This window comes from Aethalodelphis obliquidens, unplaced genomic scaffold (genome assembly GCF_003676395.1).
Source record: "Aethalodelphis obliquidens isolate GAN/ISIS:26980383/991018 unplaced genomic scaffold, ASM367639v1 scaffold35, whole genome shotgun sequence".
Taxonomy (NCBI): Eukaryota; Metazoa; Chordata; class Mammalia; order Artiodactyla; family Delphinidae; genus Aethalodelphis; species Aethalodelphis obliquidens.
Window position 1 is genome coordinate 2,227,255 of NW_020837979.1, and position 25,400 is coordinate 2,252,654.

Consider the following 25,400-nt stretch of genomic DNA (forward strand, 5'->3'; position numbering starts at 1 on the left):
CGTCCAGGCAGCCCGGGTGGCAGAGCTCAGGGCCGTCCAGGCAGCCCGGGGGGCAGAGCTCAGGGGCGTCCAGGCAGCCCGGGTAGCAGAGCTCAGGGGCATCCAGGCAGCCAGGCTTGCTCTGCCCGTTCTTAAGCGCGTGGCCCATGCAGTTGTGGCATTGGATTGGCACTGCCTGGTGCGGGCCCTGCCGTTTCTAACCAGCAGGTCCCACCTCACAGACAGGATCCGGGGCGCCGGGCTCCCCATGGAGAGCGCCATCCTGCTCGGGAAGCTGGAGCAGCACGAGGAGGCCCTGCGCATCCTGGTCCACGAGCTGGCCGACTTCCCGGCAGCGGAGGGCTACTGCCTGTGGCGCTCCGAGGGCCGGGCCCCGCCCTACCGCCGGCAGCTCTTCCAGCTGCTGCTGGCCATCTACCTGGGCCCCGGCCCCTCTGCGCCCGAGCTGGCCGTGGCCGCCGTGGACCTCCTGAACCGCCGTGCCACCGAGTTCGACGCGGCCCAGGTCCTGCAGCTGCTGCCGGGCACGTGGTCGGTGCAGCTGCTCTGCCCGTTCCTGACGGGGGCCGTGAGGGACAGCGTCCACGCCCGGAGGACCACTCAGGTGGCTATGGGCCTGGCCAAGTCCGAAAACTTGATCTACAAGTACGACAAGGTGAGAGCCCGGCCCTCTCGGGCGAGACGTGTGATTTGAGGTCGGTTTTCCCCGTGGAAAAACAGTCCTCGTCCGTTTCTTCTCTGTAACTTCAACACACGTGATTGCTTCACACAGACACAGGTGTGTGAGCCCAGGCGGGAGCCGGGCCGGCAGGTGTATGGTTGGGGCAGCTTCCCGCCCCTTTTAGACACTGACGGTCCGCAGAGCCGTGCTCCGGGCCCTGGTCCACGCTGCACGTCACAGTGTCACTGCATCCACACAGCACTTCCGGGCACAATTGCGTCCCCGTCACAGAAGGGGGGCAGGGGCACCAGGAGGTGACATAGGACACAGGATCCCGGCTGTGGACCGCAGGCCAATTCAGAGCTGCACGTCCCGGGTCCCCATCTCTGTCCCCTGGGCTTGCTGTGACTAATAATAACAAATTCCACAGGCCGGGGGCTCAGACGACACGCATCCTGTTCTCACCGTCGGGGGGCCGGGAGCCCGAGATCCAGGCGCCGACAGATTCGGCGTCCAGTGAGGCCCCCTTCTCGCTGAGCTCACAGGGCCGGGAGCCAGCGCTGGTCTCTTCCCCCCCATAAGGGCCCTGAGGCTGTCCTGGGGGCCCACCTCCAAACACCATCCCACGGGGGGTCAGGGCCTCGACGTTTGGTGAGAGATACAGGCATTCAGTCCATAACATCCCCAAGCTTATCCAGAGGAGGCTTCTCTCTGGTGAGGCCCAGACGCCCCGCAGCCAGGAACCTGTCCTTCCAGAGCAGGAATCCGCCGTGTTCCTCCCGCTGGGAAGCCTTCATTGACTCCCCAGTGGAGAAGCCGAGGCCGGCAAAATTCAGCCTCCCTCCTCTGGCCTGTCCCTGCCCGGCCCCGGGTGCTCAGACCCTCCCGATGGACTTGCCGTTTCGTACGTACGGCCTTAGAACCCACCGTCTCCTCTGCCTGAGACGGCTCACCTCTTCCTTCTGCGCCTGGTGAACGCCTACTTGAAACCCCGCCTCAGTCTTTCCTTTGTGAAACCTTCCCACCCCTTGAAGCAGACGGGTGCCCCGTGTGCCGACTCACGTGCTGCGTCTGTAGCTGTCCCCTTCCCTGTTAGGCTTTGGGTTCTCTGAGGGCAGGAACTTCCTTTACTTATCTCGGTATTCCTGAGCCAACCTGGCATCTTGAAGGCATTGAATGTTTGCTGAATGACTAAAGAAACTAATGAGTAGGGTGAATTCACTAAGCCATCGCTCTGTCCTGCCACTAGGCTGACTTGCTGGGCTGATTCACGCAAATTGTGCAGAAAGGCTTTTAGCTTGCAGAGCTCAAGTCCTGTTTAATCAGACAAGAAATAATAAAGTTTTGTTAGTTAACATTTAAAGAAAGGAAATGACGTTTCCTGGGGCCAGTCGGGAACATGCCACGGATCAACCCCATGGGTTTGACCCAGTCTCTTATTTGGGCCTTAACGTTTCTTGTCTGCAAACGAGGGGAGCAGGGAATTAGATAGCTTTCATGGTCTTGTCAGCTCTAACGCCCCGTGATTCTGTAATAGGCCTTGCTTGAATAGATCAGAGCTCAGAGAATGTCTGAAAGATCTTGGTGAGAAATTCCTCCGCCAGACAAGCAGCAATTGCTTTTGTGAAATAAGGCAGTTCTGTAGCTTTTTTGACTTTTCCAGTTCCGGAGGGTGTTTTTGTTTATTTTCACCGCTGATACTCTGTTTCGAGAAATTGATCTTAACGCTGTCCTCACCAGTGATGGTAGCAACCCCCGGGGTGATGCGTGTCAGCTCTGAAGACCGGTGTCACTTATGTCACAGGCGTCCCTGTCTTTGTTTCTTTTTGCAGATGAAGCTGAAAGGAAGCTCAGTTCGGCTCTCGGACAAAAAGCTTTGCCAGATGTGCCGAAACCCCTTTTGCGAGCCCGTGTTTGTTAGGTATCCCAACGGTGGTCTCGTCCATACCCACTGTGCGGCCAGCAGGCACACGAACCCCAGCTCCCCCAGCCCCGGGGCTCGGACTTGAAGAGGCTGGGCCGAGGGCGCCTTACCAAGCCGGCCAGGTGCACAGAGTAGGCGGCCGCGTCAGCCGCCATCTGGTGCCGGGGGGCTTCAGTCGTGGGAAATGGGATGCGGCCGACCCCCTGCATCGGATGGAAATGGATAATCCCCGAAATAGAGACAGGCCAGATTCACCCGTCCAGGGACATCGCCACCCAAAACAGATGTCTGCTCTGAAAGGAAATGAGCCTTCCTGTGCCACCCGGACAAACCAGACCCCGCACCCCGAGCCCCGATCTGTAGACACGTATTTGCACTGGAAACGTTTGCTCCGGTGGCACGGAGGGGACCGCGTCCTGGCGGGCGAGCGGCCAGGGCGCAGAGCTCTCCATCCTCACCGCCTGGCCACCGGCCACCCTGTGGGCTCTGCCTTTGCCCTGAGGGACAGCTGACCTCAGGGAGGTATCCCATCTGGCTTGCAGCCCCTAAAAGGTCTGCCTGGGTACCCAGGCCCTCCCTTTGGGGTAGATTCATCCGCTTCTGTCTGCCTCGCAAGTGAAGGCTCCGAGAAGCTGTGACGCGCCGGAACGAGCTGCTCGCGGGGTCTGGAGCCGACGGTGGGGCCAGGAGCACACGGCGCATCGCCCGCCGGTTTATAACTCCGTGATTAACATGTTCGATTAGAACTTTTAATTTGGCGTTATATCCTCGTGGTGATTCTTCTCTCTTTTGGAAATTCACCTCCGTCATGTTCATTCGGGACGTTTTTCTTTGCACCACCCCCCGCCCCACTGATTCCTCGGGAAATTAAAAGGGAAAGGTTGTGAGCACAAGCTGAGCGTGTCTTCCGGGGAGGCTGGTGGTCACCTCCACGCTGGCCAGGGCGGGCCGTGGGTGACAGCTGCCCTGCGCGATGGGGATGTCACCCCTCCCGAGGGAGCGCCGCCCCCAGAGGAAGTCCAGGCGGGCTGCCTTACCTCTAGCACTTTACACGCCTGCCCTGCGGCTTCCTGGACACACAGGACAGACACCTCCCCGCATCACAGACCCCGCGTCCATTCCGCGTCTCTGTCCAGCATCGCGGAGAAGCTGACACTGTTGTTACTTCACTGCCCTCTTCTGAATTTCTTCTTGGTGATTATCGACTCTATCGGGGACTAAGAAGAAAGATGCCGTGACGCCTGGCAAACGTGCATCAGCTCGTGCGTGTGACGAGGGGACCCCGGGATCTGGCCCCTCTCCTTCAGCCCAGCCCTTAACAGACGGGGTGGAGAGCTCATCCTCCCTTCTGTGAAGACGCTTTCTGTACTGATCACGGTCACTGTTCTCTTTCCTGTTGTGATTCCAGGGGGTCCAGAAAACAAAGGCATCTGTGCACTCTTCCCTACTGTGTCTCGATTTCTAAAGAATAAATGATGAAGAAATCCTTGCAGCTCAGCCGTGTGCTGTGTAAGCTGGTGTGAATGAAAGCCCAGTCATGAGTCTTACCCTGCGGATGGCTGTGAAGGAACGGCCATGTCACTGGGGACGTTCCCATTACGACTCGTGAGTTTGGGGTTATCCCTCAGAGAACAAGTGACTAGGACACGGAAAACTGCACCTTTAAAAGCACTGTTTCTCTCCACGAGATGGGTACAGTCCTGGAAAAGCCTTCTGATTGTTCCTTTCTCACTTGGGGGCACTGGTCTCTCTCTGCTCTGAACATTGATCAATATTTTGAAATGTTTGTTATCCTTTAGAATGATGGGAACTGAAGTTGAGCAGTTTCTATCTCTACTCTAGAATCCTCTAATGCAGCAGAATTCTCTGACCCTGTGCAGAATTGTTAAAAACCTTGCCTTTCTCTAACTCCCACAAGGCCATTTTCTCAAATCATATTTTTTAAAGAAGTACGTGGTTCTTTCTAAAGACCTGCTGTCTTGTGATTGTGCCATTGGTTAGAGGAATTAGAGCCATCACTTGGCCCTTGTCCCCCTGGGTCGGTTCGATGTCACCATCCTAGTTAAAATAGCATGAACTGGACTCAGCTGACGTTAGTATTCTCTGGGCAGGACTCTTCATTTTCACGAGCTGGTTATCTGCTGTCGCTTATCAGGTATCCATGTGGGAGTGGCACGTGGGCTATGGAGTCTTGAGCCCACGCGCAGGGCCGGAAGGCCCGGGCCTGAGCCCCGGATGTGCTTGCAGTGGGGTCCAAGGGCCCTGGGTACCACCCTTGAGTCACTGCCTGTCACACAGCCAGGGTAACCTGGGCTTCCCCCTCGCCCACCTACGGAAACCTGGTCCTTTCAACTTTACCCTTTGCCCCTGGTTGGATCCCAAATACACAAGATGTACAAATGTAAACTTGTTGATTTTATTAAAATTCTTTTGATTCTTTGTCCCTCCTGTAATTGTTTTTTAAATAAACGTCTCGGTGACGTGATGGTTTCTGCTTGCATGGCGCCTAATAGCCCAAGGGCCATAGAACTTAGTCATCTGCCCTGGTGGTGCCTTCCAGCTCCTGCAAAAGCACTTGCATTGGTCGTTCCTCAAATCCTTTGGTGTTGCTTCACTACATTTTAAACAATGCACTTTTTAAAAAAAAAATTTTATTTATTTTTTGCGGTGCGCGGGCCTCTCACTGTTGTGGCCTCTCCCGTTGCGGAGCACAGGCTCCGGACGCGCAGGCTCAGCGGCCATGGCTCACGGGCCCGGCCGCTCTGCAGAATGTGGGATCTTCCCGGACCGGGGCACGAACCCGTGTCCCCTGCGTCGGCAGGCAGACTCCCAACCACTGCGCCACCAGGGAAGCCCCTCTCTGCAGCTTTTTGCAGCCGGGGAAGGGAAACAAATAGTTATAATGCAGCCTGCAATCCAGAGTCCTAAATTAGTGCAACAAGACACGAGGTAAGAAGGAATTAGAAAGCAACACACACAACCCGCAGGCCACGTGTGACTTGGGAAGTAAAACGCTGTCACTAGGGTCTCACTGGGCTCTGGCACCCTCTGCTGTGGCCCTGGCAGGCCACCTCCCCTCGGCCGTGGTGTCACCCATAGCCTGGAGGTGGTGGCTGAGGGCCCTCTGGGTGTTAGGCCTTAGTCTCAGGACAAAGCAGCGGGATGGGCCAGCCTGGGATACCAAATGCTGCTCTCTGGGACCTCGGGTCTCGGGGACGCACAGGAACTCCTCTGCAGCGGCCCCGCGGACGTGTCTGAGCGCCCGGGGCAACAGCTGCAAGAATCTCATTGCGTTGCTGCAATCAGCAAGAAGGCCCCTCTGTGCAGCCCCTGGCTCCAGAGCTGGTCTGCGGCTGCCCTTTTCTCTTCTCTTCTTTCTTTATAATTGATTTTTATTGGCATATAGTTGCATTACACTGCTGTGTTAGTTTCTCAGCTCTATGTATACATATATCCCCTCTTTTGGATTGCCTTCCCATTCAGGTCACCACAGAGCACTGAGCAGAGTTCCCTGTGGTTCTGAACCTCTCTTTACACAAACCTCTAACATCTTTCAGGGAGGGAAGGAGATATGCCCGTCCCCAGAGCCCTGGTCCTGCCCCTGCTTAGGTGGTCGGTCCTGCTATTATGGCTCGGTTCCTGCCTTCAGGTAGGTCACATAGTGTGTGCGTGCGTGTGTGTGTATGTGCATGTGTATGTGTGTGTGTGTGTGTGCGCCTGCGTGTATGTGCAAGCATGTGGATGTGTGTGCGTGCATATGTGTGTGTGCATGGGCGTGGGGGGGTGTCTGGGATGGTGAGGACTGCAGTTCACCTCTTCCAACATGCTAATCAGGGAAGCAGGGAGTTAGACCAGCCCCTGTTTCCTCCCGTCCGGCTTCTTTGCTGCTGGGAGGAGTCTGGTGCTGTTCCCACACCTGCACTCAGACCTGTGTGGCGGGTCACCTGCAGCAAGGGTTCCCTAACTGCAAGTGGGCAGCGGGCTGTCCCGGCACGTGGCACATGTGAGCCCCCGTAACCAAGCATCCCCTCTGCTCCTCTGACCGTAATTGCATGCAACCGCGTGTTGGAAACGTGCAGGGGCTGTGCCACCCTCCTGTTTGGGCTTGGTGTAATTTCCTGGTGTAATTTCCAGGTATCTGGTGTTTGTACAAATACTAGAAAATACGCTGCTTTGTAGCAGCTGACAGAGAAGCTCAGTCATTCCCAACCCGCCTCCGTGCCAGGGGCACACCCACCAGGCCAGGAGCTGAGGGGCTAAAAGACTCACCTTACCAAGAGCTGTACGCAAGGTGCTAAGGGGGCGGTTTTCCTTTTTCAATCCATGCATTCATTTATTCGTATATTCATTCATTCATTCCACAAGTATATAGTGGAAGATGCTCCGTGCCAGACATCGTGCTCCGTTCTGCAGAAAAACTGGTGAGAGACACATCTGGTCTCAGCCCTGCTGGAGGTAATGACAGCCCCGGGGGACAAATGCCGGAGGACGCAGTGCCGGTGGACCAGATGCACGGAGTTGGAGGGAGAGTGCTACACTCAGGGTGAGGGGGTGAGCGGGCTTATGGCCCCGTGGGGATGGAGAGAAAGAGGATCTGATGACTCTGCAGCGCGGGAAGGCGGCAGGGGACAGTGACAGATGAGGCTGGAGGCCGAGGCTTCATCCCAGTTCTGGGGGAAGAGAAACACGGGTGTCTGTGCTGTAGAGAGACCAGCAGTCCCCCCGCCAGGGGCAGCCTCAGCCAGCGTGTCCATCTGGTATTGGGTCCATTCATCTTGGTCTTTACATGGTTTTTATTTATATGGGAAAGGAGTCCCGCCCCCCAAAAAAGAAACAGAATGTTGTGGCCAGTTTATTTGGAGAGTCCCTTGTATTAAAATATAGTACATGGAGGGCTTCTCTGGTGGCACAGTGGTTAAGAATCCGCCTGCCAATGCAGGGGACACGGGTTCGAGCCCTGGTCTAGGAAGATCCCACATGTCACAGAGCAACTAAGCCCATGCGCCACAACTACTGAGCCTGAGCTCTAGAACCCCGCAAGCCACAACTACTGAGTCTGCGCGCCACAACTACTGAAACCCACACGCCTAGAGCCTGTGCTCTGCAACAAGAGAAGCCACCGCAATGAGAAGCCTGCGCACTGCAACGAAGAGTAGCCCCCGCTCGCCATTAGAGAAAGCCCGCCTGCAGCAATGGAGATCCAATGCAGCCAAAAGTAAGGTAAATAAAATAAATAAATAAATAAAATTAAAAAAAAATTTTTTTTAAATGAAATATAGTACATGGATAAAAAATTGGAGGTATAGTAAGGCCAACGGATCAGGAGACAATTGCCACTGAAAAGATAGTTTTTATACTCAACGGATCCCGGAGACCCTCCTCACAGGGGAGGGGGCACACCAGCCACATGGGGAAGCACCAGGGCCAGGCAGGAGGCACAGGGCGGGTCGGGGAACGTGGGCAGGAGCCTTCACTGTGGTTTCCAAGGGAAGGAAGGGGTGAGGCAGCTGGGCAGGCTTGGGGCTGGCGAGGTGGAATGATTTCCATGGGCTCTGGGCCCAGGGGCTGCCCTGGCTGTCTGGCCCTGGCCCTGGGGCATTGGAGCAGGTGGATAGCAGCTCGGGTGTGAGCTCTCACAGAGGAGGCGGTGGGGTGTGGGCGCTGCTTGGGCTGCTTTGTATTTGGAGGGGCGCTCGCAGGCGAATTGTTCAGTGTCTCCAGGAGCCAGCCAGTCCTGGGAGTGGCAACCTCTCCAGGGTCAGCCAGGGCCCGGATGTCAAAGCATCAGAATACAGAAAATCAAAGATGTGGTTAATACAGATTTTCGATTAAACCACTGGGGTGGCCACATTGTACTCTGCTTCCCAGGACAGAGAATTGAACGTGACAAGTTTAACGTACTTCTGACAGCAAGATAGCAAAGGCTGCCCAGAGTAGCACAGGGTGAGGAACAGGAAAGAGGATGGTCTGGAAACCCTTCCCAGGCCCCGCCTGCCAGACGTGTGTTGTGGTCAAAGGGTTTCTCGAGCCTGAGTGACTCAAGTTGGCTTATACTTGCCGTGAATAAGACTTTCAACCCCAATTGGTTTCTGGAGAGATGTAAGATGCCTTTAATAGTTGTTTCTCTGTATAGCTACTGTATAGCACAGGGAACGATACTCAATATTTTCTAATAACCTATAAGGGAAGGGAATCCGAAGAAGAATGTATAATATATATATAGTCTGAATATAACTGAATCGCTGTGCTGTACACCTGAAACTAACATGATATTGTAAATCAACTATACTTCAATTTAAAAAAAGGAAAACATTAAAATATAGTTGTTTCTCATGCTTTTCTCTATATAATTAGTGAAGATATATTCATTGGCCGAAGCCTTCGCAGCACTGTCAAGCTCTTGAATTATCAATGTCTCCTCCGTCACAGGCTGTGGGCTTTCTCTCCTGGGCTCCTTCATGTCCCAATTCAGAATCCAACCTTGGCCCAGCCTGTTGGCGGATGACCCTGGTGGCTGCTGAGAAGAGCTTCACAACCTACCTTAAGAGTTTCCCAAGTTTTTGGTAACTCTCAAGCACAGCTGGTTAGAGAATAAATTGTCGTGACCTTTCCAAAAAACCAATTTTATTATGGCATCAGAAGCCACCAATTCCACTTTCATAAGTTTATTTTAGGAAAATAATCAGCAGCTAGGTAGGAAGATTTATGTCAGGGATACTCATTATAGGATTTTTTTTTTAATAGTGGAAAACAGAAAAAAACAAAACCAAACAGGGAGTACTTAAGTAACTTAGCTGCTGGTGCAGCCACATAACGGGTGACTTCCAGCCAGCAGAGATCACTTCAAAACATGAAAAAAGAATCTACCAGAACACTAAGCTAAGTTGTGGGATAGTATGATCTAAATTTTGCAAAAGAAAGACTCATTTTTATATGTAAGTTTAAAAAACTAGAATATCTTTAATTTTCTTTATGCGTTTGGGTAAAAACAAAGTTTTCACTTCTACAAGGAGCAAATTACCTCTATAATAAAAAATAATCAGTAGATATGATTTTTAAAACTTGTCTAAGACAAGGGAACATTTATTCCTAAGGATGGAAAGTACTCCATTCTCTTACAGAATCTAAATCTAAACCTTAAGGTATAGCATCACCTCATGTCTAGTTAGGAACTTACCCATATCTGCTTATTGCGTCATTTGAGAAGGAAAGGTTCGAGGAAAACAGAGCAGGGGGCCGGGGAGTGAAGAGGATCTGTAGGTTCACACGAAGGTATAAGGGAGATTTAGACTCTGGGGACAAAAACCTGGTGGAACCTCACACCTTGGAGAGCGTCCGAGCGGATGCCTCTCGGTGGTCCCAGGGCTCCCCGCCAGGGAAAGCAGTTCCTAGCAGCCTGGACTGCCTGCTTCCTGAGAGGGCGGGCAAATCCCGTGACAATCGGAGCCCTGGGGAGACAGAGCCTCCTGCTTGCCACAGTGTTTCTCCCTTCACGCTTTGAAAGCAAATTACGCTTTGCACTTTTCCGTATGCATTTATAAAGTTATTCAGTCCTGTTTGTCTTTTATGGTGAGGTGAGCGACCCTTCCTTCATGGTTTAATAAAACATCCGAAGTCTTCGTGACACCACAGCAAAGCACGGCAAGGAGGGGAGACGGCAGCAGCATTTCAATGAGGGAAGAAATGAGAAATGAGTCCCCAAAGGACACTTAATAAGGAACAGCAAACCTGTCTTTTCAAAAATGCTTCTGGAAATGAGCTTGGCTGTTTTTTCCGGCTGGATGGTTGGCAAAGGGACAGCAGCTGCCAGAGGCAGCAGGAGAGAGCGCTGGGGAGCTGGGACACGCAGATCCATGCAAGGGACCGGCCTTATTACCCCGGCCTTGGGGATGGTCAGACGTTTATCGGGACACCTCCAGGCTGAGCTGGCGGATCAGCACCCTCGGATTCCTGGTTGCAGAAGGTAACGTTCTGCTGACACCTGTGTGTTTCTCATACAGGTGAGTTCTTTCTGTTCCTATCAGACTAAGTAGGGAAAATCCCTCTGTGCTGCAGCCCCTCCCTCCCTCTCCTATTCTTAGATCACCTCGCCCCCGGCTCCTCCAGGAGGAAAGGGCAGAGGGCGGAAGGTAAACCAAGGCTGTCTGCCACAGTGCCCTCGCCCGCCCGCCCCAGATAAATGCTATTGTGTTCCAACATCCTTTTATTCTTACGCAATCCAGATGTAACCACCCCTAGGGTCCCCAGCCCTGTTTTCTTGAGCTGCTCAGTCGCCATGGCCTGGCCCCGGCCCCCCGCCCCCGCAGGTCCACCTTGCCATCAGCAAACGGTCTGCACCTTCCAATAGGCGAAGCTTTGAAAGTATACTCCTTCCTTTAACATAATCAAATTCTTGGCAGACTCGGTCTCAATCGCTGTTGATTGTGGTTTTAAATTATAAGTTTTTTATGTTGGCAAAAGTCATCTCTTTGTGGCTGCAAATTTTCAAACACCTTTTGTGCCTAAAAGGTTAAACGTGGCGACTCTCTTCTCAGCCCAGTCATCCACGCATATGCAATTTCTGTGTCTGGACGCACATCCCCAGGCGCTGGGGGCTAGAGGTAAAGAGAGAGGCACCATCTTGGGTTGACTGTGTTTATTTTACATTGAGAAGAGGCTCAGTTATGAAATTTGTGCTTAGGACTTAAGAATGTCTGTGTGTGCTAAGATCGCTCGTTTTTCAAAATCGTGCAGTCTCGGGAGAGACTGCTGGGAGTCCCCCAACTCCTCCTCTCCTGTGCTGACAGAGCCTTGACTGGACACGTGGGCACCTGACTAGGGACTCAGTCTCCCAGCCTCCTTTGCAGCCGGCGTGATCATGTGACTCATCCCCCAGCCTCCTTTGCAGCTGGCGTGATCATGTGACTGGGCTCTGGACCAGGGAAGACCAGGAAAGACCAGGGGAGCGTGGATGTGCCTGCACACTTTCGCCTCCCGAGGAGCCAGGACACAGACCTGGCTGCGGCCTGCACTGACCACAGAGATGAGGACGATGCCCCAGGGACAGTGCACCCTGAGATGGGTGGAGCCTGAGTCCCGAACAACCCGGTGGGTAGGGAGCCCCCCTCACAGCTGGACTTCCGTGAGAGTGGGCGGGGTTATTTTTTAAAGTTAGGGCTGGGGGGTCGGTTACAGCAGCTCTGCCTATTTCCCCTGGCCCACTGCCTCCCTCCCGCCTGCATCCCTGCATTCCCGGTTCCGCCACCCAGCTGTCTGCGGACCTTAGAACCACCGGGAACAGTGGGGTGGGAGTAGGGGGGCGCACCCACCCATCCCTTCCCCTAGCAGCCCAGGGAGGCTGACTCACAGCCCTGGGAGCGTTCTGAGCGGAATGAAGTGGTCATTTCAGGCCATCGAGTCCATGCTCCTGGCTTCAGTAGCTGTTGTGTTCTTGTCAGCCGACGCTAAAATCTTACAAGCACATGAAGACAAGGAAAGGACAGGACAGCCAGTTTCTGAAACACATTTTTACCCTTGCCCCAGGCGGACAAAGCTGGGACGTAAGCAGGTTGACAACACGACCCTAGCGATTACTGCTCCGGTATATCCGGCCCAGGCGCGGGACTAGATCCTCATATGCATTATGTCATGTGTTCCTCTCGGGGGCCTCGGGCTGGGAGTGTCTTCCTCATTTAGGAGGCCAGGAAGCTGGACACGGAATCACTAGCAGGAGGCAAGGCTGCCGACTGTGTGAGCAAGGGGAACATAGCAACGTCGGAAAAACTTAACGTGGCAGAGTTTTAGTCCCCAAAAAGCATGTACTGTAAACCATGTCAGGGGAAACTACGCCAGGGCTCAGAGTAGCCAAGTAGGAATTGATCTAGATTTTGCTTTTCATCTTGGTTGTCAGAATGGCCTAGAGAACCTTTGCCTTTATTTCACACCAACAGCAGGGGGCCAAGGTTCATGATGACAAAGTAGTGGATTTTCCTGGGTGGTGAGAATTAGGATGACACTTCTGAGACTTACTGAGTCTCGTTTTCTGAGGCAAGGCTCTCCCACGGGCCGTCACCACCACAGTCACTGCCCAGGACCCCACAGGAACAACTCAGCACCCAGGGTTTGGGGGAAGTCCAGGGCCAGAGAGAAGATGAAAACATAATACAGAGAAGCAGTGGTCGCCCTGCAGGCATCAGGGAAGGAGAAAAGGACTTGCTATTTCTGTAGTATTTTAAGAAGCTCCTTGAAGGCCTAGCAAGGCTGAAGAGAATCAGGAAGTCGGCAGAGTGAAAGTCAGAGGTGAAGCTAACTGTCTGGAATTATCTAGCAGGGTGGGGAGCTTTTAAAAATGTGGGCGCCTTGCTGTGACCCTCCCACTGCCCAATCTCCCGTTGTCATCAGTAATGCCCTTTAGTCATTGCAGCTCAGCTAGTGGCTTACAGGTTCTGGACTAGACTTCCCGAAGTGGGTGTATCTTAGGAGGTGTCCGGCCCCAGATTCTTGGTGTACTAGTCGTGGCTCTGGCGCTAATTTTGGCAAGAAACACAGTCTTATACACCGAAAGAGCAATAATACTTTACTTAAAATATATACAAAATTATTACTTTGAAACATATATATTACTATCCAACACACATCAAATAACACTGATTGATGTAAATTTTGGCACCTTCATTCGTTCAGTTTTGTGATTTCTCCTTTACACGAGGCTCCTGTAGAACGTTCTCTTAAATGCCCACCGGAGGGGAGGCGCCCAGAGGCCTCGTCCCCGTGGTGGTCTGGCTGTGCTCTTGGACACCACTGAGGCTGTGCAACTCTGCCTCGCGGCGGGCACTCGGGACACAGAAGTGAGGGGACCCACCTCGATCAATCACATGCCACTGACGGTCTTCAACCAATCTCTATGGCTCTCCTCTCTCCTCTCTTGTCTGTCTCCCCTCTCTCCTCTCTATGTCTCTCCTCTCTCCTCTCTCTACGTCTCTCCTCTCTCCTCTCTTGTCTGTTTCCCTCTCCTCTCTTGTCTGTCTCCCTCTCCTCTCTCTCTTCTCTCTCTCTCCCTCTCACTCTAGGTATACAATGGTCTGGGGGGGTCTGGGCCTGGGTGTAAAAGGAGGGTGAAGTTGGTGAGAAAAAGTGCCAATTATTGGGGCTTCCCTGGTGGTGCAGTGGTTGGGAGTCCGCCTGCCAATGCAGGGGACACGGGTTCGTGCCCCGGTCCGGGAAGATCCCACATGCCGCGGAGCGGCTGGGCCCGTGAGCCATGGCCGCTGAGCCTGCGCGTCCGGAGCCTGTGCTCCGCAACGGGAGAGGCCACAGCAGTGAGAGGCCCACGTACCGCAAAAAAAAAAAAAAAAAACAAGTGCCAATTATTTTCTGGAAAAGCCCTCGTCTGGACTTAGGTTAATGTGAGTTATGTTATCTTTCTTTTTTGCTTCTGTCACAGCAGGAAAGCATGGGAATGGGGAGCTGGTCTCTTCATACAACCTTGGAAAGGAAATGAGAAGAAAAACAACACAAAGGGGAGCGTCTGTGTTTGAGTTACGGTTATCCTGAGATAAATCAGACATGTGCCTTTGGGCCCAGACGGGCGTGCCTCTCACCGTCCCCTACAGTGCCTTGCATGTCGTAGGCACTTAATAAATGCTCACTGCGTGGATGGATAAACGAAGGCAGGGGATCTGGTGACTACAAGTGGAAAACACGCACATGGCAGGGACCTCGGCAGGGATGTGGGAGACCCTCTAGGCCTGCTTCCTCGCTTGGCAGATGGGGAAACTGAGGCCCAGAGAAGTGGGGGTGAAACGAGCAAGGTCATGTGACTAGTTCCTGATGGAGTTAGACTTAGACTTAGAACCGTATTTTCTAAATTTCTCCTTAAATTTCCCAGTCTCTTCAGATCTGAAGCTGTAAGGAGAGCTCCGTGGACTCGACCACGTGCCCTGACCTCAGGAAAGTCACCTCCCCCATCAGAAGCTCCCAGAGGTAAAGGGGGCCCTGGGTGTCGAGGCCGGGCGTACGGGACAAGCAGCAGGTCCCCTCTAGGCAGCTGCCCTCCTGGGACCCCAATCCTGCCTGGGCTGGAGGACCACGGTCCCGGGGAGGTGGCCCCGACGGCAGCGGTCAGACCCCTGCGGCCCTGAGTGAGGTAGAGGAACACAGAGGTCAGTGGGAGTGGGTCGTTGCGTCCCCACCGCAGGTCCCGGGACGGGGTGAAGCGGCAGCCTCAGCGCGTCGAGAGGAACATGTAGACAGAGCCCCCGACCGCTTCTGGGGCTGAAAGCAAGTCGCTGCAAGTACTTGCTGAAAAGATGGAGTGTGGTTCCTGCTCACGGGGACAGACAGAATGAGGACAAAGGGGTCCCGGGAACCAGAGGCGAGAGAGAGGGAAGGGGCAGGGGCTGTCACGGCAGGCAGGGAGGTGACAGGCTTCAGGGTGAGGGTCCAGTGGGCCGGTCCAGGGAGGAGGGTTGAGGATGTGCGCTGGGGTGGGCTTGTCATTTCAGCTGAGCTGCCCCCGAACATTCTCTGGGCTTCGAGCCACCAAGGCCTCCCACGTGTCACACGGGGGCAGCTGAAAAGCCCAGGGGCTCCTCTGCTTCCCGCGTGATTTTGGTTTATAGAACGGACGAGTCGGCCTCGTGCAAAACGCACATCTGAGCCCCGTGAAGAACCTGGCACGTTTCCACAACGTACGCCGCACACGCAGACGCCTCTGGAGAACGCTGGCGCCAGCACACGGACTGATGACCCAGCGGCGAACCACCTGGGTTTCTCGCGTCAGAACACGGCACCACGGCTGTCTGCGAGGCAGATCTTGAGAGCTCTTTACACAGAGCTTTCCTCCTGCCCCGCAGCCAACCTCCCTCCCTGCTCCCCTCGCCTCCCTAACGCTGGGACTCCTTCATCGCCCCCCCCCGTTTCCCCTTTTGTCGTGACGGCCGTCCAGTTTCCATCAGACCCGCAGGGAGAAGAACAATAATTCATCAAAAAAAAAAAAAAATAATTCACCGGCCTGGGCGCCGCAGCTCAGCCGCAACAGATGAGGCCCTTTGCGCTAAGAGGCCCCCAAGTGCTGACGGCGCGGGAGCCCCAGGAAGCCGCGCGGGGGGCGGGGGCTCACCGCCACCCCCTACACGGCGGACTGGTTTTCGGTGCACGCGTAGACGGTGCTCGGCTGGATCCGCCTCCGGATCCGCTCAGGCACTTTGGGGAGGGTCTGGAAGGTCTGGGGCAGCAGCTCCAGGCAGGCCTCGCGGAACTTCTTGATTCGCCAGCAGTAGACGATGGGGTTGAAGACGGACTTGAGGTAGCTGAGCCCCAGGATGCAAGAGCTGGTGGCGTAGAAGGAGGGGCCGCAGTAGAACCTCCGGCTGAACACGGACAGCAGGCTGTAGACGGAGTGCGGCAGCCAGCACAGCGAGAAGCCCACGAAGAGGATCAGGATGGTGGTGAAGGCCTTGGTTTTGAAGCTCAGGTCCAGGCTGACCTGCTGCTGCCGCTGCAGCCGCCGCAGGCCGGCGCGGGGCAGCCGCCGCAGGTCCAGGCTGTCCGACTGGTTGTGCACGCGCACGGCGTTCTTGCGCACCGTGTGCAGGATGCCCAGGTAGGAGCCGAGCATCACGGCGAAGGGCGCGAAGAAGGCGGCGCCCAGCAGCGCCAGCACGTAGGCGCGGCCGGCCGGCAGGTCGGTGTAGCCCAGCACGCACTGCGGCGCCCGCGCCGGCACCTCCACCAGCGGCCAGGCGGCCAGCGACGGGGCCGAGACGCAGAAGGACAGCGCCCAGGACGCGGCGATGATCACCTTGGCCCTGCGGGGGTTCAGCCTGTCCTGGCGCTGGACGATGATGAGGAAGCGGTCCACGCTGATGATGAGCAGGATAGCCACGCCCTCCAGGACGAAGAACCAGTAGAGCGCGGCCGAGAGCCGGCAGAAGGAGTCCCCGAAGCGCCAGCGGACGGTGACGAGGGTGGCGGCGGCGAAGGGCGCGCAGCACAGGGACAGCATGATGTCCGAGAAGGCCAGCGTGGCCAGCAGCAGGTTGATGGCGGAGCGCATGGCCGGCCTCTGGTACACGATGATGCAGACCACGGCGTTGCCGAGCAGCCCCACCACGACCGTCAGCATCATGAGGACCGCCAGGGACACCCTGAGGGGCGCCGGCGGCGCGGGGGGCCCGGGCTCCGCCGCGTGGCTCCCGCTGGGCAGCAGGTATTCGTAGGTCTCGATGGACGAGCGGTTACAGGCCATCGTGGAGGAAATCCTGGAGCCGGGGCAGCAGGGAGAGGAAGGGGCCTCAGCGCCTCGGGGGCGGCAGCCTCCTGTCTGCCGGCTGCATCTGCCTCCCGGCTGTCTTGGATCTGGAGGGCGCTGCAAAGGCTGGGAGGAGCCTCCCTCTTCGGGAGCAACTGGCGGGGATTTGCGATTCATCAATCACGGCCTCATCATCTCCGTGACAACCGACTGTGTCCGCAGCTTTCTCCTCCGACGCTCTCAGCGGCCTGGGGCAAAGAAGCACGGAAGAGGACGGGGTTAGACCTTCCAAGCACGGGTTGAACAGAGCAGTGTTTGCCTTTTACAGGTATTTTAAACATCAGAGTGGCGGTGACTCACTCACTTCCCACGTGGGATAAGGCTTGGTCTTCACAAATACGCCGAGCCTAGTCACATCACCCGGGAAACCCGATTAGACCCACCTTGTGGGGGACCAGGCTTCGTAATCAACATCTCCATAATCGGCATGTATTTTATAACTTGAATTGTAAACAGCCTGATCCAGTGAAGCTTCGGACAAGGCAACCCCCAGTAGAAAGCCAGCGCCATGAGGGCAGGGTCTTGTCTGTGTTGTTTGCTGTGTCCCCAGCGGAGAAGATGCTCAACAGAAATTCTGTGGAGTAAATAAATGGTAGTCGATGCCGCTATTTGTTCTACGTGTGGAGTCACATGCAGTTGTAAGAAATAATCCAGCAAGATCCCGTGTACCCTTCCCCCAATTTCCCCTAATGGTAACACTTTGGATAACTAGTGCTGCTAGAATGTTACTTTTGGAAACACTGATGAAAAGGAGGACACTCTCCCCCTAGATAAACCCTTTTTAAGGGTGCTATTGGGGCTTTCCTGATGGCCCAGTGGTTAAGAATCCGCCTGCCAATGCAGGCGATACAGGTTCGATCCCTGGTCCAGGAAGATCCCATGTGCCGCGGAGCAACTAAGCCCGTGCGCCACAACTACTGAGCCTGCGCTCTAGAGCCCGGGAGCCACAACTGCTGAGCCCGTGTGCCACATCTATTGAAGCCTGCATTCTAGAGCCCGCAAGCCATAGCTACTGAGCCTGTGAGCCACGTCTACTGAAGCCCGCACGCCTAGAGCCCGTGCTCCGCAAAAAGAGAAGCCACCGCAATGAGACGCCCGTGCACCGCAACGAAGATCCAACACAGCCAAAAATTTTTTTAAAAATAGGATGTTGTTATCTTTCATTTCTTGTTTCTTTCATGGGTGTGGCAAGGATGGTGTTCTGTAGCTCAGTCCAAAGTCAGCTTGCTTCAGCGGGTGAAATCCACCACTTTCCCATCAGTGGGCGCCTCCGGAAGGCTGCTTAACCTCTGCTGGTGTGACCTCCTCGTCTGTAACATACAAATTCCATAGCTTCCCACTGACCGATGACTTGGCAGGCTGTCCACTTGAGGCTGAAAGAATGTCGTTGCAGAGACTGGGAGACGTCACTCCTGGCATTCGGCCTTGCTGGGGTTAGGTTGGAAGTGGCTTTGATTCTGTTCCTTCACAGGTGACAAGTTATGGCCTCTTGAAGGCTGGATATTCTCTTTCTGAAGAACGTTTACAAGGCAGCGTCCAGATATGAGTCTTTTCTTGTTGGTTGTGCTGGGTGCTCAGTGGGCCTTTAAACCCAAAGCCGTGTGCCCCTCAACTCGGGGAAAGTTTCTTGTTTCACGTCTTTGCTAGTTTTCTCCCTTTTGATCTTTGTGGGGAATACTTAACAGGTAGATGCTGGACCTCACTGATTGGGCCTTAATTTTTCTTTTCTTTTCCCTTATTTTTTTTAAAAAAACTTATTTAAAAAATCTTCATTGAAATGTAGTTGATTTACAATGTTGTGTTTCCGTGTGTGTGTGTGTGTGTGTGTGTGTGTTTAACTTCTCTGCTTTGGACTCTTTTTTACACTGTGCTCTGAGGGGTTTTTTGACTTTATGTTTAGTCCTATCTAATTTCTGACTTTGGCAGTCACGTTTTTAAATCTCAGGGTGTTCCTATCTTCTGTGTCTTTTGTGCAGCTCTTCACTCATTGAGGGATGTACGCTCGAAACTCTCCAGGTTACTAGAGGTGGTATTTTAAGTTCTCTTCATTTATTTCTGAACTTTTTCTGGTTCCTCTGGAGTCAGGGCCTCAGTTTCTCTTTTTTTTTTTTTTTTGTGGTACGCGGGCCTCTCACTGCTGTGGCCTCTCCCGTTGAGGAGCACAGGCTCCGGACGCGCAGGCCCAGTGGCCATGGCTCACGGGCCCAGCCGCTCCGCGGCACGTGGGGTCTTCCCGGACCGGGGCACGAACCCGCGTTCCCTGCATCGGCAGGCGGACTCCCAACCACTGCACCACCAGGGAAGCCCTTGGCCAAGGTTTTGAGATGTGTTTTTCCCATTTCCTTCCATTGAGGTGGGAGCAGCTCTGCACGTCCTTGTCACCAAACACCTCCTGTCTTGGCTTTTTTAAAAAATTTATTTATTTATTATTTTTGGCTGTGTTGGGTCTTTGTTGCTGTGCACGGGCTTTCTCTAGTTGTGGCGAGCAGGGGCTACTCTTCTTGCGGAGCACGGGCTCTAGGTGTGCAGGCTTCAGTAGTTGTGGCGTTCGGGCTTCAGTAGTTGTGGCTCACGGGCTCAGTAGTTGTGGCTCATGGTCTCAGTAGCTGTGGCTCACAGGCTCTAGAGCGAAGGCTCAGTAGTTGTGGCACACGGACTTAGTTGCTCTGTGGCATGTGGGATCTTCCCAAACCAGGGCTTGAACCCGTGTCCCCTGCATGGCAGGCGGATTCTCAACCACTGTGCCACCCGGGAAGCCCCTGTCCTGGCTTTTGTTTCCAATGTAAAACCCGGAGATTCTGCTGGGTTTTCTTGGAGAGCGGAGAGCAGGCTGAGAGGCAGAGGAGTGTCCTGACAGACAAGGAGAGGAACGCCAGCCCAGGAGAGGTTCCTAGGGGACAGGTTCGGCGGGGAGTGGGTACACAGAGGGCTAGGGGTTCTAGAACCTCTCCGAGCTTCTCCAAGGATTTGACCGTCCTAGTAACGATGGTCCTGCAGCCAGAGATCAGTCCTTGATAGGATGTCACTGACTGTATTGCAAACATGTAGTTTCAGGTAACAGATCTCCTCTTAGCTGGTAACATGCAGCTCTGAGTTGATGGGAAGGGACAAAGTCTAAAATGTTTTTCTTCCTTTTCCATTTTCAAAGTCTGACATGAAGAGACCATCCAGGCTGTAACCTGAGATGGAGCTCGCTAGAACCCAGAGGGGGAGGGAACGCAGTGTGCAGGCAGAAGCCCCTGGACTGGGCAGAGGGTTGCTGGGAGGGCAGCAGGGCCGGGCAGAGGGCAGAGCTGAGCCAGGGGAAGACTTCCTGGCAACTGGGAGGTTAAGCGCCAGCATGGGTTCTCAGTGGAGGCTCTTCTCTCTTTCCTTGTTGCCCCTAAAACAGAATGGACTCAAGGCAGGTGCACATGGAGGCAGCAGGGTGTGTCACCACCTGTGTTGTCTGAGAAAAAACAATGCACAACCTAGAAGCTGAGAGTTATGTTTTATCTGGCGGACGAAACTGAGGACTTAAGCCCGGACACAGCATCTCAGATCACTCCGAGGGACGGCTCCGAAGAGGCCAGGGGATGGGGGTGGGGGTGGGGCCAGGATATATGGGAGTTTCTGCAACACAGACCAGGTAGTTGGAACATCAGAGGATGACGTGAAGAAAACCAGACATCTCAAGTGAAGGAATGTAGCGCTTTTCTCTGCATGGGAAGATGCAAGAGTCTTGACTCACTGAAATCATTCCTTTGATCTGCACCTCAGCCATCTGGGGCCGGTGTCCTGTGCTTTCTCATCCTGAGTCTTCCCAGGGTGCACCGTCCAGGTGGCTGCAGTCTGACGGCTGCTAGATGGGGGAGCGTCCTGTTTTTATCCCGAGTTCCCGCAGGGCTCACCACTGGGGCAGCTGTAGTGTGATGGCTTGATGGCTGAAGCATCCTTTGTTTACTGATACGGCAGGTGGCACTTGTACTTCACACGTTTGAGGTCGGTGCAGCCCAGAACGCCCGTGTCACTGTTGGGTGTTCAGGGAAATGACGGCCCCTCCTCACATGATGGCAACAGCAGCTGTTCCCCCATCTTCAGACCCCACCTGCCGTCTCCTTGCGGCTCCTCTGTGCATCTCTGCGTCCTCTGAGCGAAGGCGGGCGCTGGCCTTCCCGGGGCTGTGCCCTGGGTGCCTGGAGAGTGTCCCTGGGGCGGGACCACCGCCCGCTTCGAAGAACAAACCCTCAAAGCACTGGGCCGGAGACCAAGCCCTTCTTAGGGAACTGTTTTCCAGAAATACTAAAGTCAAGTACGCACTACACACAGGCACATCTACATTTTACTTCACAGACTTAGAAATATGTATTCAATCTCCAATAAATTTGCCGTCTCTTCTGGTGGGAAACCTGGTGGACTCTTTCTCTGAAGTTGTGGTTGTTGCTTCAGGTAACCAATTGGCGTCTGAGATATTGGACTTTTATTTCTTACTACGGAAAAACACACTGGTTCACAAACACCCAACCTAGGGAATGAAGTCGGTTTGGGCAGATGGAGAGGTTTGCTGTGGAAACAGCTTGACTCTGTCCTTACCTGCAGCCACGTCACCTGCCTTTTTGATACAGACTCTCAAACAGATGGCATATTCCAATTTCAATAACTTTATTGGCAATGAAAGAACATGCAAGAGCTGCCCAAAGTAATTCATCAGTAGCTGTGCTTCGAAACAGGTGTCGGGCTGCGTGTCTCAGCGTCTGAGAGAAGTGAGCTGAGGGAGACCAGATCGTTTGATTTCTCAAGTCAGGCAAGACTCCTGGGGGGAAGTGTTTCAAACAGAACAGAATCGGGGAGCCTTTAAGGAAGCACATCTTTACTATTTTTAGCAACACCTGAAATGTATTGTGTGCGCGTTACTGCCGGCTAGGCTCGGTCCTAGCTCGGTGGTTCTCTGAACCTGCATCAGCATCGCATAGGAACTTGTTAAAAAGGCAGATTATCAGGGCCACCCAGACCTACTGAGTCAGGACCCTGGGACTGGGGCCCAGGAAGCTGTGTTTGAACCAGCGCCCCAGGGGATTTGAAGTTCTCAGTTGTGGGAGCTACTGACACAGCCTACCCCCTGGAACCCTGCCACTGACTCGGTTTTACAGACAGAAGTTCTTGACCTAGAAATTCATAAAAAGACACACCTGCCTTGGGACCCAGGAGGACCGGTTTAACCCTGGACTGTGCCGCTTCCATAAGATGTAAGTGAGAGTTCATGGCAGTCTTTTATATTTGCAACAAGTTAGTATTTCGGGGCAAGAGCAACAGAAACAGACGAAGGGAGGAAAGTGGCTCAGAGGCTCTGTAGGACCAGCAAGGGCCAGAGTGCGGTGGGAGCACGGCAGCCGTGGACAGGCCCCAGGACCCCGGCCGCCCTCGGGCACGTACGACCCGCACAGCTGAGCTCTCACAGGTGCTTCTGGAGTGACGTGGGTGAGTTCTCCTTGTCCCCCCAAAGTTAAACTCTGCTGGCTGGCGAGAATGTAGGATTCAACGCTACATTGGCAGGAGACGCAGGGTAGCACCGGGATTCGGCCGCTGTCCACTCTGTTGAATCCACGGTGCCACCCCCACGATACGTACAGAAAACATCCATATGGCCCCGTGGGGCGACCAGGCTCGGGGCCTGAGAGGGTTAAAGCCTTGACGTGCCCGCAGCCCATCCCACGGAACTAGCTTTCAGGATTCTATGAGTAGACGGGGGCTAAGACAGACTGAATTTTTGCTCTGACCAAAGAAACAGTAACACCACCTAGTATCTGGATAAAACTTTAAAATATTCAAAATGTTCCCAGAATGTGCTCTTTATTTCCTTCTCACCCGATGATACGTTAATACTCCCATTTACGGATGAGGAAACAATCAATACATGAAGTGATCTGCCTGAGGCGACACCAGTGGGCAGAGGGGCTCCGGTCACTTCTCGCCTCGTCTCAGGCCCTGATGCTCTCTCTGTCCCGGGGGCCCGGTCAGTGGCACCCACTCAGGGTGCAGGTGGGTTTCATCGTGTGGACAAATTCCTTTCTACAGACTCCGACGCCGACTCGGATACGCTGACTGCCCACACTTGCTCTAGTTATGAGGAAGAATGGTTGGTAACATAAGTCCTTCCGAAAAGTCCAGAGAACCCACCCAACCTTCACCAAATCCCTGTTTTCTGCATCTCTATGTTCTCCTCTTTCTTTAGAGGAGGCCGAAGCATATGGTTCACGTGGGGACCTCAGTTTCCAAGTGAACCCCTGAAAATTGCATTTGTGCATGTCTCTGTTAGAAGGCAGCTTCTCCCCCTTCCTGAACTAGTTTAGAGGCGTTGCGTCTGAGGTGGGGTTTCTAAAGTCCCGGAATCACGCATGAAGAATTTGCTAGAGGCACAAAGCCTACGGTGCTTCTTTAAAAATAGTTTGATGTTTTAATGAAATCTGAGACACTTAGCACTTTTTCAAGATGCTAAAAAATAAGACCTGCCAAGGTCAAGTTTCTCCGGGTAGACACGTGACGTCCCAAGCAGCCTGTCTGGGGCTCCCAGCGCAGCAGCAGCTCCTTTAAATTCGAGAAACCCCGGTGCCGGCCCCTCAGACTTCTCAGCCTTGCAGCCTGGCTGCTTTGCAAAACCTTTTCCCTTCTCCAAAATCACATCTGCAGGTGCCCATCCCTCTGCTTTAACTTGGCTTTCTCAAAAACTATTTTTAAACTGTTTTTTGGTACCTTTGCAATTTTTCTAACATTTTAATGCCCCTATTCTGAAAAAAGAAAACCCTGACTCTGATAAAAATATACTTTTTCATTTGTAGTAAAGAAAACAGACGCCGCTGATGTATTCAATTAAAATGATTTCTGATGATATTTTAATGTTTTTAACAGCTTTATTGAAACACAATTTACATATGACAAAACCTGCCCATCGTAAGATTACAATTCAATGAATTTTGTACAATTTGTAATGTTGGGCAACTGTCACCGCAATCTACCTTCAGAACGTTGCCATGGCCCCCTGTGTCTGTTTGCAGGCAACTGGTTGCATTTTTAATAGTGGTTTTGGTTTTGTTTTTGTTTTTTGGCTGCACTGCATGGCTTGCGGGATCACAGTTCCCTGACCAGGGATTGAACCTATGTCCTTGGCTGTAAAGGCATGGAGTCCTAACCACTGGACCACCAGGGAACTCCCGATTTTTAACAGCGTTTTAAATTTCCAAAAAAGAGTTCCTAATACCGCCCAAGAACTTGACAGTTGTATGGAGGGCTGTTAATCTGGCAGCCCCGCCCTGACATTTCCCCCCTGGGTCCCCGGCAAGAGGAGGGAAGTGCTCTTGAAATTTGTGATAAAGATGAAACAGCATTGGAATCATTTTAGTCCTTGGGCCCGGGCCCACGTGGATATTCGTGGCTCCGAGGGAACGAGCATCAGTTGGGCAGGGAGCAGGGCAAGCTTAACTCCTTCACCCCTGTACCTCCAGCGACCCCCTGCCCAACCTAGAGTCACGATGGGCCCGTGAAGCACAGCGGGCCGTGGGGCTGGGCTGGTCAGGGAGCTCCAGATCCAAACCACCGTCCTGCCTCTGCTTCTCAGCCTTGGAACTTGAGGACCGTTGGCAATTCTTCAGCCTCTGCTGCTGCTGCTGCTGCTGCTTCTGTACTAACCCCACAGGGTGGCAGCAAAGATTAAACAGCATCTTGCAAGTCACAAGGCAAGCGGAGGGACGGGCCTTTATCAGGGCAGAGGGCGAGTTCAGAGGCATCATGCAGCAGAGCTACTCGGGAAGCACCTGCCTGGCTCTCCAGGTGGATCCGGTGTGGACAGCCCTGCAGAGCACCGGGGAGCGAGGGGCTGGACGGAGAAATGGCCGCTAGTGTTCGGTCGAGTCCTTGTTCCGGAGAAACATGGTCACAAGGAAGCTCCGCTCCCAGAAGCCCCGTCAGACCCAAGATCATCACTGCTTCCCGATTAACTGTCATGCATTGTGTTCAATACTATCCACGGTCCCTCCGAGCATCTGGAATGACTTGTGCAGACTCGTTTCATTTGCAACGCATTAGAGTTTAATTGTCACATTAAAAGAACTGACCTAGAAATTCTACCTCCAGGAATTGGTTCTAGGGAAATAATTACTGATGGTCACAAAGATCTGGCCACACGAATGCTTAGGGCAGTGCCGTTTCTAAGAGGGAGACTGTAAGTTCGGTGACAGAAGGCAGTCAGGAGACGCAGGGCCTGTGATCGCAGCTCTGGGTTAAATGTTGACTCCGCTCTGGGTGAGCCTCTTGGCCTCGGTTTCCTCATCTGCAAAATGGGCAAATGAGATTCCCTCGCTCATGGCGGAGGAGCGCCGTGCCTGGGACCCGGTGATCACCGGGCACGGGCTTCTGCTTCGCCTATGACGTCCTACAACAGAATTGTGTCCCGCAGCAAAGGTAACCCTGCAGGCCAATGCTCGGCAGCTCGGAAAGATGTTCACGAGAGAGCAAGGGGAAAATGAAGGTTAGAGCATAGTTTGTAGAGTTTG

General features: G+C 53.8%; 2 protein-coding genes and 1 long non-coding RNA gene across 7 annotated transcripts in view; 2 read left to right on the top strand and 1 right to left on the bottom strand.

Moving 5' to 3' along the window:
- TGFBRAP1 (transforming growth factor beta receptor associated protein 1) overlaps positions 1–2,992 on the top strand; it is a 45,755-nt gene extending 42,763 nt beyond the window's left edge. For 2 of the 3 annotated variants that reach the window (XM_027128696.1, XM_027128697.1), the window contains exons 11-12: positions 222–655; positions 2,494–2,992. In XM_027128696.1, the coding sequence (XP_026984497.1) occupies positions 222–655; positions 2,494–2,670 (611 nt within the window). In that variant the 3' untranslated portion in view covers positions 2,671–2,992. Of the gene's footprint in view, positions 1–207; positions 656–2,493 lie in introns of those variants that run through there. The other variant, XM_027128698.1, reaches the window with a different exon arrangement.
- A 4,760-nt stretch (positions 2,993–7,752) lies between these two features.
- Positions 7,753–15,541, top strand: LOC113632004 (uncharacterized). 3 transcript variants are annotated; one of them, XR_003437609.1, is made up of 3 exons: positions 7,753–7,805; positions 10,160–11,672; positions 14,452–15,541. It is a non-coding gene; the product is annotated as an uncharacterized LOC113632004 (long non-coding RNA). The 3 variants fall into 3 exon arrangements; XR_003437610.1 differs by lacking the exon at positions 7,753–7,805 and having other exon boundaries at positions 8,850–10,548; positions 11,372–11,672; XR_003437611.1 differs by lacking the exon at positions 7,753–7,805 and having other exon boundaries at positions 8,858–10,585; positions 11,473–11,672.
- Positions 15,542–15,562: 21 nt separating this feature from the next.
- GPR45 (G protein-coupled receptor 45) overlaps positions 15,563–25,400 on the bottom strand; it is an 87,684-nt gene continuing 77,846 nt past the window's right edge. Inside the window, exon 2 of the mRNA XM_027128707.1 lies at positions 15,563–17,063. Coding sequence (XP_026984508.1) covers positions 15,694–16,992 — 1,299 coding nt within the window. The 5' untranslated portion in view covers positions 16,993–17,063 and the 3' untranslated portion in view covers positions 15,563–15,693. The remainder of the gene's footprint in view (positions 17,064–25,400) is intronic.